Source organism: Leptosomus discolor, chromosome Z (genome assembly GCF_034619465.1).
Source record: "Leptosomus discolor isolate bLepDis1 chromosome Z, bLepDis1.hap2, whole genome shotgun sequence".
Lineage (NCBI taxonomy): Eukaryota > Metazoa > Chordata > Aves > Leptosomiformes > Leptosomidae > Leptosomus > Leptosomus discolor.
In genome coordinates this window covers 73,993,895-74,004,308 of record NC_141419.1, presented here as the reverse complement: position 1 = coordinate 74,004,308, position 10,414 = coordinate 73,993,895, and the positions used below count along the sequence as shown (strand labels likewise).

The following is a 10,414-nucleotide window of genomic DNA, read 5'->3' as shown; positions in this document are numbered from 1 at the left end:
GACAGGCTTCGTCCCCTGTGATCCCACCAACTCCTGCTTTACAGAAAGACAAACAGCACTGGGAGCCCCTTTAAGTTACTGTTGATGAAAGCAGTCGTTGGGCTGCTTTAATCTGTGCGAGAGATTTGTCTACCTTCTATGAAGCTCCTGTATGGAAGTGGATGGATAAGTGTGAATTCAAAATACACCTTTATGGTCTAAAGGAGATGTTTATACTTACCACTATAAGTATGTAACTATGTCTATAGCATAACACTATGAACACACCATGTTTCATACCAAACACCTTTTCCTTTTACCAGTTATGTGTCTGTGTGTCTGGTGATGCTCCCATGAGTCTCAGTGAGAAGCCTCTTGGTCTGATTAGCCAATTTTCAGCCTATCCAATTAACAGGGATTAAAATTAAATAATTTTTTAAAAGATATCTAAGATAATTTTCTATTACTTTTAGATCACAACTCAAAATCAATCTATACTTTTAACATAGAAACACTATGAGTAAAAGCAATCAGTGGAAACTCTATAGCAGGTTAACTGCAAAAGTGGATAAACATGTAATTCTGAAAATACTTCAAAGTAGCAGCAAGAACAACACTCATGACAATCCAACAGGGTGATTATTTTATTGTTGCATCCTACAGGAAGTCTACAGTTTTAATGTGTCGCTTTATTTCTGAGGCATTAATATGCTTATGAGCCTTACAAGGTTGTACACACTATACATTTTCTGTTTAAATTCATAAAACATGTGGAGAGGAACTGTAGAGAGCTGCCTTTTTTTTATCAGTTTATTCCCTGATGAATTCAGTGCAGCCAGGCAGGTTTTGTCTCTCCCGTCTGCTGCCAGACCAGAGCTTTCCTACAGCATTTTGGACAAGGTGGCAATGGTCTCCTCCTGAAATATGAGTCTCTGGAGTTGTCCCAGGATTGAGCTGTTGGCATCCCAGACAGGGCTTCAGCACCTCCCTTGCTTGAAAATGTCAATGCCACAGAGATGAAGGACCACAGATGCTGAAGGGCCACCTTTGCTGTCTCCTAGGAGCCACATGACTACACCTCATGCTGACAACAGGAACCATTCGTCTTACTAATACAGGCTCTGCTTGCCAAAAGCACAGCACTATGTGCAGGGTTGCATCTCCCCTAAGAAACCTACTGAGATGACAACGTGGTGCTGTCACCTTAACCATCACACAAGCCTGTTACTGTTGAGCCACTGTTAATGTGCATGGACCCATGCAAGAATACTGGAAAATCTGAGTACTGAAAAGCAGAAAAAAAAAGGGATAACTTCACAGAGAGAAAATCTCTTTCCCGGGTGAAGAACAGTGCCTTCATTCCCTTATGTGCCACAAAAAACCACAAACTTCGGGTACCATTTCACACGCACCATCAGTGGTTCATCTTTCAATGCAGTGGGTGCAAGTGAAATGTGTCCATTCAGAACAATTTAACGTTATTAACGCTTCTCTTGAGATAGTATCACTGAACGTTAGCAGCAGCATGTTTTAGTCTAAAATTTTCTGCTTAGAAGCAAACTTTGTGTAGACGCTCTGCCTTCCATCATCTTTGCTCTAATGAAAGCAAATATGCATACCTGATGCAAAACCCTGCGTTTACATTAAATCAGTACAAACACATTTAAAGCAACTTAAAGCACTGTTTAATCATCGCACCGAGTGCAAACATACACCTACAGTTGCACACATGAATGGCAGCAGTGCAGTTTGTAAACACCGTGGATGTAACGCTCCGTGACGGGGAAGGCGTGTCGTGTTGAAACCGCTTGGGACGGTCCGTCAACCATTTCACACCGGCCAACCGCAGCCGCTAGCCGGCACGGTGCGTTTTTCCGCCCAACCGAGTAAAAAACCGGGCAGACCTCCCTCTCATCTCTACTTTCGTCACAGGCACTAGCCGACTACCGAGGGTGACCTGCCGACCCGAAAACCGCGGCAGCCCCGCGCACGGCCCGGCGCCCGCTGCAGTGGCGGGGCCCGGGCGCGCCGCCCTCCCTGCGGGGCGGCCGCCCCCGCCGCGCCTCCCGCTCCTCGCCTCCAGCCGCGGGCGAACGCGCCAGCGCCCGTTTCCCGAGGGCAGCGGGGAGGGTGCCGCCGGGCCGCGGCAGGCCCCGCTCCGCTTCGCCCGGGACACGCGTGGCCGGGGTGGCGGGGGTGCGGGGCGTCTCAGCGCGGCACCCAGCGGAAGCGGTACCCGCCGGCGGCGGTGCGGAGGGTGAAGGCGTTGCCCTGCGGGAAGGCCAGGGTGCGGATGGCGCCCGCCTCCCCCAGCGCGGCCCGCAGGCTGCCGCCCCCCTCCAGCCCCTCGCCGCCCGGGCGCGGCGCGGCGCGGTCAGTGCGCAGCCCGCGGAAGGCGCCGTGCAGGCGCGGGGCCGGCCGCTGGCGCTTGGCCGTGGGGCTGCCCCCCGGGCTGCCCCCCAGGCTCCGCAGAGCGGCGCGGCACTTCTCCGACACCTCCCGCAGCATGGCGTCCACGCCCGCCGCCTCCTCCCGCGGCTCCGGCCGCCCGCGCCCGCCCGGGGTCCCGGCCGGGGTGGCCGCCGCGGCGGCGGCGGGAGGAGGAGGCGGATGATGAAGAGGAGGAGGAGGAGGAGGAGAAGGAGGAGGAGGGAGGGCCGCCCCGTCGGCGCACTGCGGGAGCATCAGCGTCTGCCGGCGGGAGAGAGTACGGCTTCCGCGGGCTGCGCCGCACGGCGCATCCCCGCACCGCCCCGCACCAGCCCGTCGCGTCCCACCCCGCACTGTCCCGCCCCGATCTGCCCCGCACCGCTCCGCACTGTCCCTCACTCTCCCACCCAGCTCCACACCACCCTGCCCCACACTCTCCCACACCGCCCTGCCCCGCAGCGCACCGCCCTGTCCCGCACCTCACTGCCCTGCCCCACACCACCCCATCCCACACCACCCTGCCCCGAAATGTGCCACACGGCTCCGCACTGCCCTGCTCCATCCCGCACTGCTTTGTCCCGCCCCACCCCATCCCACCCCACCACACACCACCCTGCCCTGCACCACACGGACCCACAGCGCACCACCCCATCCTGGCCCACACCTCTTTCCCCCCGCCATGGCCCTGTCCCACCCTGCGCTGCTCAGCTTCACCCCGCACCCTGTCCCCCACTGCACCCCCACACAGCACTGGCCCCCAGGGGCCAGCTGGACCGTGGGGCAGCCGGGCCAGGTGGGGTGGCAGCACTTACGTCAAGGACGGCGGCGAGCTGCCTGGCCTGGCTTGCCAGCTCCTTCAGCTGCACGTTGCTCTCCCGCAGCGTCGCCAGCTCTTCCTGCCTCTGCGTGAGGGTCTCCTGCAGCTGCAAAGGACAGATGGGGACAGGGTGGTGGGGACTGCCCCACTGCCCAGGGGCCAGTGGATGCTGCACACCAGGCCATGCAGCCACCTCACTGGGATGCGAGGGAGAGAAACCCAGCACAGGCCCTTGGAGAGGGCTCGGGGGTCCCTACCTGGCTGTTTGTCTCCAAGGCATCTCCCAGCGCTTTCTGGTGCTGGTCCGCCAGGCCCCTCCAGCAAGGCTCAGGGGAAGGCAGGCGCTGTGGGGGCATCTGCACCAGCACACTGCTCTCGAGCTGCGGGGTGCAGGGGTCAAAGCCCACCTCCTCACCAAGTGAGAAGTCAAAGTCAGTGCAGACCAGTGGTGGTGGCATTAAGGTGGATGCATCTGGAGAGAGTAGCAGTAGGTGTTAAGACAGAGGAGGTTTTCATGTCCTCTCTTCCCGCCAACGCCACCAGACCATCCCGGTTCTGAGCATCCCCCCATATGTCCGAACATGCTTTTACTCTACTGTGGCAGCTGTGCACCTTAAATCTGTTTGGATTTAATTTCTGCCTCCTGTGGCGGACAGCCCAGTGCCAGCCCAGGTCTCTCTAATTGAGTGTGCAGGGACTTACGAGCCTACAGTGAATGGCCATCCAAAAACAAAGCAAAAAAAAGAGGAAACCGAACTCAGCGTGACTGCTGACATGCACACACAGGCCTGTTTCGCTCAGATGAGGAAAAATATCTACTTGCCAGATATGAAATCATCAACAGCATCTCTGAACTGCTGGAAATCAAACTCTGGTCCATTCTGGAAGCAAGGACCCTGGGAGTGGTGAAGGAAATGTGCCTGTGAGCAGGGCCCAGGGCTCAGACCTGGCCGCACTGCCCACTGCTGCCCATACCACTCCAACCCTGACTGCTGCCTGTGCCCAACGCCTTCCCACCACCCTGGCATCCCCAGGCGCCTGTCCCCTGCCCTGCCTGTGTCACTAACCCGTCTAATGCATGGGACAAGGCGCTGTCCTCCTCAGTGCCCATTTCACAGGTGGGAAGCCTGAAGCTGGGGGCGGCTCGGCTTGAGGGGGCCACCACCACGGGTGCCCTGTGCCAGGGGTGGCCAAGCCTGCCCCAGCTGGGGGGGGGTTACCTGCTGCTGTGTCACAGGGCTGGCCGGGGCGGTTGGAAGGACGGGGGCACAGGCTGCCAAATCCTGCCAGTCGATGGTGGTGAGCGCTGGCGACAGTGAGAGACGGCGGTGAGGAGCCCAGGCAGGGATGGGCATTGCCCGGCGAAGTGGGAAGCACGGCCGGGGGATGCAGGGCTGAGGACCATGGTGGGGGGCACCGGGGTGGGGGGGGTTGTCACGACACAGCAGGGGGCAGGAAAAGGGCGACATAGGCAGGGGGACACGGCGGAGGGCATGGCGGGGGTGTCACGGCCGGGGAACGCATGGCTGGGGAGCAGGGTGGGGTGCGCTGTGGGAGGCACGGGGAGGGGGGCACGGACGGGGGGTCAGGGCTCTCCGCCGCGGACAGACTCACCGAGGGCGGGTGCGGCGGGGGCCGGCGGGGCTCCGCTGCGGCGCGGGCGGGGCGGGGGCGCTCGGGGGCTCAGGGCGGCCGAGGGGGTCCCCGCCGCTCCCCCGCCGGGCCGCGCCGGCTTCTTGGCGAGGCGGGCGGGCAGTCCCTGGACTCTGTTGGGGCAGATGCTGCCGAAGGCCCGGCGGCGGCCGCCCTGCTCCATGCTGCCGCCGTGGCCCCGGCCCCGGCTGCGGCGGTCGCCCTCCGCCCCGCGCCCCGCTCGGCACCGCCCCGCGGGCAGGGGCGCCGGGGGCCGGGGCCATGCCGGGGACGCCCGCCCGCCTTCCCTCCGCCGGGGCGCGGAAACCTCCCGCCGCCTCTTTGGGCCGCGCCGGCGGCTCCCGCGCCCGCGGAGCCCTTCCCCGCGCCCGCGGAGCCGGGGCGGGCCGAGGGGCTGCCCCGGAGGGAAGCCCCAGGAGAGGAGCCGTCGGCCCCGCTGCCGGGGTCACTCCGCCCCGGCCGCCCCCCAGCCAGCACCTCGGTCCCCCATGTCCCCCTGCCCAGGTCCCTGCCGGGCCGCCTGCAGGCTGGGCTGGCTTTCGTAGGGATATTTGCTGGGGCTGAGGTCCGCCGGCGTTGAAAAGGCAAGGGGCGGGGGGGGGGGGGGGGACGGGACGGGACGGGACGACGGACACACGGACGGACACGGGGACACGGGGACAGGAAAAAAAAGAAACCAGCCTGCGGCATCTTGACCTGACTGAGCCCCTCGCCGGGAGAGTGTCCCCCCGCCGGGAGAGGGTCCCCCCCGCTGCTACGCCAGCTGAACTGCCGACGGGGCAGGCGGAGGATAAACCGACCCGTGGCCCCTCGTGATGGGCTGGCAGGTATTTTCTGCCGCTGCAGCTCGGACGAGTGTTGCTTGTTCCGCTCGAAGGACGGGCAGGGCTCGGAGCGCAGCCCGGGGCGTGCTGTTCTCCCGTTCCCTGCCGCCCTGGAAGGCGGGCACCCCCGAGGGCAGCTTGGGATGTGTACGTGCTCTTTCAACATCACTTCTGTGCGCCCACACAGGCAATAAAGTGAAGAAAATAAAATATTTTACAATGTTACGACCGTTTTCTTCCCTTGAATGTTTCCCATGCTACAGTTCCAACTCGGTTAGGAGTACACACCTGGATTACAGACCTGCTGGAAAAATAATAACTAGCTGATTTAACCTTTTGTTTTCCTACACCTAGATCGGTGCATCTGATTTTTTTTTTTTTTTTTTTTTTTTTTTCCCCGAGCCGTGACCAAGCCAGCGCGTGTCAGTGTGAAACAGGCAATGACACCACCGGGCATCACTGCTTCGTGGGGGCTGGAGGTAACTGTTGGGGTGAACTCGCTCCGTGCCGATATGTTTCCTCCCCTAGCCGTGTAGGTGCCCCGCCAGCAAATCAACGAGTGCGGGCGACAAGTAGAAAAGAGTTTATTCAACGTTCATTGGGTCCTTCCACCGTTACCTTTATGGACCATCCTCGAAATAAATAATACAGTACTTGAGATTCCGTATGCTATTTACATGCTGGACTTTACAAAACAACGAGGGGACAGTGCAACACCACGTGCAAACCGCGATCCGATTTTTAACCCCCCCGTGACGCTAACGCTTAGCAGATCAGACTCCGGGCCAGCCCTGCGGAGCACAAGGACTCCGGCTCTGTCTGCACGGTGGGCTCGCTGCACACCGGGTTCGCGACGCAGCTCGTGGGACAACGGTATGAGCGACGGGCGGCCTCGCCGCTGCCCCCCGCCGTCAGCGGCCGCCCCGCAGCCAGGGGCACTTCTGGGCCACCTCCGGGGGCAGGAGGAGCGGCAGGGAGCGCCCGTTCAGGGACACCAGGAGCTGCAGCTGGTCCATGCAGTCCCGCAGAAGCCCCTCCGGGTAGCCGCTGACCCGCAGATCCAGGGGGCTGCGGTGGCGCAGCAGCCGGTCCGCCAGCCCCAGGCTGCCGGCGGCCAGCAGGGAAGGGGCGTATTTGGTGAAGGCGTAGTCGGCCAGGCTGAGCTCCGCGACGCCCCCCGCCAGGCTCCTGGCGTCCGCCGCCTCCCCCGCGTCGGCCCCCCGCGCCTCCAGCCGCACCTGGCTGAAGTGCTCCAGGAAGAAGCTGACGGTGGGCGCCGCCAGGTCGAAGCCCAGGCGGTGCAGGACGATGCACTCCAGGTTGCGGAGCTGCTGGCGGGTGAAGGCGCCGCAGCAGAGGGCGAGGAGCTCCTTCACGCTGGGGGGGTGCACCTCCACCTGCGAGGGGGGACAGGGGGTGGGGGTGCTGCAGCCTGGGGGGGGGGGGGGGGGCGGCGCGGCGGGGAGAAGGGTGCGGGGCCCGGCCCGGCCGCAGCCGAGCTCGGGTGGCCGAAGAGGGGCTGCAGACCCCGGCGGCGGGGCAGCGAGGCTCCGGGGCCGCCCTACCTGCTTGCAGGCGATGAGCAGCGCCGTCACCCCCAGGAGCTGGAAGCAGTCGGCGGCCACGGGGGTGGTGGCGAGGAAGCGGTCGAGGATGTTGACGGCCAGGCAGAGCGCCTCGAAGGAGAGGCCGAAGTGCCGGTGGACGAGGATGAGCCAGCTGACCAGCTTGCAGCGCGCCTCCGCCGTCACCTGCGGCACCGGGAGCGAGGGTCAGGCGGGACCCGCAGCGGGCTACCCCCCGCCCTCCCCCCGCCGCCGTCCCCGCTGCTCCCACCTGGGGCTGCCGGGCGAGCGGCTCCCGCGGCTGGAAGCGGCTCTCCAGCCCCTTGCGGGAGCGGTACCAGCTCTCGCCGTAGTCGCGGAAAGCCTGCAGCTCCTGCGGGCTCTCCCCCGCCGCCGCCGCCGTCGTTCCCGGGCGCCGCCGCCGTGCCGGGCGCCGCGGGCAGTGCCCGGGGGAGCCGTCGGGGCCCCGCCGCTGCGGGGTGCCGCCGCGCCGCCCGCTCGCAGCAGCCACCATGGGCCGGGGGGTGCGGCCGTGCCCGCACCGCTGCCGGGCGCGGCGACGGCTATTTGAGCGGCGGGGCGGCCCCGGGGCCAACCCCGCCCGCCCGCCGCGGGGGGGCCGGGCGGGCACTGCCGGGAGCGGCGTCTCTGCCACAAAATCCGCGACCAGGCTAAGAAGGGAGCGAGCGGGCGAAGCGTCTGGCGCTTCGGTAACGCTTTGCAGCGGGTGAGGCGGCTGTGGCGGAGCCGCCGCAGGACTGCGGCTGCAGGGGACGGCGCCGGGCACGGTCCCCCCCGCTCTGGCAGGGCACGGAGGGCAAACCGGGCAGGAGTGAGTGCCCCTCAGACCGGCCGTGGCAGAGCCCGCACCGATCCCACTGAACTTGCTGCGCCTTCCCATGTTGCCACTGCCGAAACAGCTGTCCCTCCGGCTCCCCGCATTTTAACTCGGAACCCAGTGAGCTTCAACAGCTACAGATTGCTCCGCAGACAGATGCTTTCATTTGAGGTCGCCGGGAAACACAGCACAAATACACTAGTGGAGATGCAGGGAACGCTGGACTTCTCTGGGCGGTTTGGGTCTCGGTTCTACTTCCATCCATGGACTGTTGACATAACCGAGCACTATTTTAAACAGCCAAATGCGGGGGGACGGGACGGGATGGGACACAGAATGATCCTGCACGGCAACCACTGGCTTAGAGAAGCAGAGTTGAGGCCAGACTCTTATCAGATATGATTTGGTTATATGATCCATTGACCAAGTCTGCTATAGATGAGGAAACACTTGTAGAAGAAAAAAGAAAATGTAACCTGGGCTGAGTGCTGAGGAAGGAAAATAGAGCTTCAAGCAGTCTACGACCCCAGCAGCAAAAAAGAGGAGGAGGGGGAAATTCTGCAGCTTGTATAGCAGGAGCAGGACATCCTTTCCAAGGAGAGGATAGAGAAAGCAGTAGGACATGCTGCCTTTTTTTTTTTTTAAAAAAAAGAGTACACCCTGAAGACCCCTGTTGTGACTACAGTGAGAAAGATCCACTGGTACTGGTCTTGTGTCTGACAAATGCTTTGAGAACAGTAACACAAAGGTGTTAACATAAGTATTTATTAAGTAACTGGAACAAGAGAAAGTTTATCCCCCCAAAAGAGCACAGGCACAAATGCTGCTCACGTACACTGCAGAAGCAAAAAGCCAGTGTAGTCTTTGTTTTTTGTTTGCTCTTTAGATAACTGTGCTTATCTCTAGACCACAGTGTGACCTATTCCCTCTGTTTTGCAGAAAATTGTTGCTCACTCACACACTTGTGCAATTACAATATATCCCCTTAATAACAACTGAAAGAAACTATTTCTTTAAAAGGTTAGTAAGCAGAGCAGCCTAGAGGAACACCAAGAAGGCCCCTGCATTTCAACATTACCATACAAAAACGGAACAAACCCTCTCTATTCATCACAGACTACAGGACAATTAACACTTTCACATGGATTTAGCTATTTAAAACCAAAAACTGATATGCAAAATTAAAATTCAAAAGAAACAAGACTGTATGAGTTGTTGAATTACCAAAATGTATTTCTAATCCATGTTTCCAAAGGATACAAATAAAAGACCTCAACCAGAACAGCTAGGAAGTTGTCCAGGGTGCAGATTTTATTTTTATTTTCAAGGAACGTAGTTTGCAGGTTTTTATTTCTATGCCTCTGACATGAAAGAAGAATAGAGTGCAAAACTGAGGTCTTAAGATAAAAATTTAACTGTGTAAATGCTTGCTTGCATAAATGTTGTGCACTTTCGAATTAAAAAAAAGCAGCACTGCCTGGCTTTTCTAGGAAACCAGGACTACCACTAGTTTATCACAATTCATAGAAGGATGACAGATGTGATCACATTTCCCTCAATTCTTAGCAAACCACTATTACAAGAACTTGATTCTTCCAGAATTGAGTATACGGTAACATACACAAGCTGGTTTACTTTCAGCTTGTGTTTCTCTTAGCACATAGCAGTTCTGCTATGATAATTAGGTGGATAGCTCCATGTATTTTGCATTTTCATGCATTTTCCTCAGTACACTATGACCTCTGCTATATTTTTCAGATTTAAAAAAACCCAAACAACTATCTTCCACACTATGCCTGGGCCTGTACATACAGAGTTCCTACTTGACTGCAATTGTTTAATGGCACTCTACCCCGCCCCCCCTGCATTCTTCAAAGCTGAGTTGGTGATCTAAAATTTCTAAAATTCATAATTGTGAATGGTGTAAGATGCTTAACAAGATAACTTAATGAACCAGGTGCAATATTCAGCATAAAAGAAGTAAGGAACAAAGGAATGCACAGACATAAACAGGGTGAGCAAGTGACAGGAGAGAATAATGAAGACCAGAAGGCTTCAGCCACCAACTGATGAACCATTAAAGGAACTGCTCTGGTATAGCCTTGACCCTCAAAGAGGGTCAACCTGAACTTTGATCAGTAAAGGGGGAAAAGCATGATCATCACAATCATCATTTGAGGGGGCTTGCAGGACTGCGCAAAACTTAAGGTATGAAAGGGACAGCAAAACTTACTACAGCAGCAGGGAGAGACAAGGATCAGGGTGAATAGGGAGAAACAAGTGTGAGCAGTGAGGGGCTGCTAGTCAG

General features: G+C 58.8%; 2 protein-coding genes across 2 annotated transcripts; both read right to left on the bottom strand.

The window, feature by feature from the left end:
* Nucleotides 1–2,187: 2,187 nt before the first annotated feature.
* Nucleotides 2,188–5,042, bottom strand: MCIDAS (multiciliate differentiation and DNA synthesis associated cell cycle protein). Its single transcript, XM_086480403.1, has 6 exons — nucleotides 4,841–5,042; nucleotides 4,447–4,532; nucleotides 4,050–4,122; nucleotides 3,484–3,698; nucleotides 3,222–3,332; nucleotides 2,188–2,670 (listed from the first exon to the last, which is right to left on the bottom strand). The coding sequence occupies exons 1-6, from the start codon at nucleotides 5,040–5,042 to the stop codon at nucleotides 2,188–2,190; spliced, it is 1,170 nt and encodes a 389-aa protein (XP_086336529.1).
* A 1,572-nt stretch (nucleotides 5,043–6,614) lies between these two features.
* On the bottom strand, nucleotides 6,615–7,782 carry CCNO (cyclin O). The gene is made up of 3 exons (XM_086480325.1): nucleotides 7,540–7,782; nucleotides 7,269–7,454; nucleotides 6,615–7,100 (listed from the first exon to the last, which is right to left on the bottom strand). Exons 1-3 carry the CDS (start codon nucleotides 7,780–7,782, stop codon nucleotides 6,615–6,617), a joined length of 915 nt encoding a protein of 304 aa, XP_086336451.1.
* Nucleotides 7,783–10,414: the final 2,632 nt, after the last annotated feature.

Excerpts from the sequence above, each read along its gene's own strand:
- CCNO (XM_086480325.1), bottom strand. The coding sequence starts at position 7,782 with ATGGTGGCTGCTGCGAGCGGGCGGCGCGGCGGCACCCCGCAGCGGCGG. Across the intron at positions 7,455-7,539 it reads CGCTCGCCCGGCAGCCCCAG|GTGACGGCGGAGGCGCGCTG; the intron begins GTGGGAGCAGCG and ends CCGGTGCCGCAG. Across the intron at positions 7,101-7,268 it reads TGCTCATCGCCTGCAAGCAG|GTGGAGGTGCACCCCCCCAG; the intron begins GTAGGGCGGCCC and ends CCCCCCTCGCAG.
- MCIDAS (XM_086480403.1), bottom strand. The coding sequence starts at position 5,042 with ATGGAGCAGGGCGGCCGCCGCCGGGCCTTCGGCAGCATCTGCCCCAAC. Across the intron at positions 4,123-4,446 it reads GCCCTGTGACACAGCAGCAG|GGTCCTTGCTTCCAGAATGG; the intron begins GTAACCCCCCCC and ends CACCACTCCCAG. Across the intron at positions 2,671-3,221 it reads AGCTCGCCGCCGTCCTTGAC|ACGCTGATGCTCCCGCAGTG; the intron begins GTAAGTGCTGCC and ends TCCCGCCGGCAG.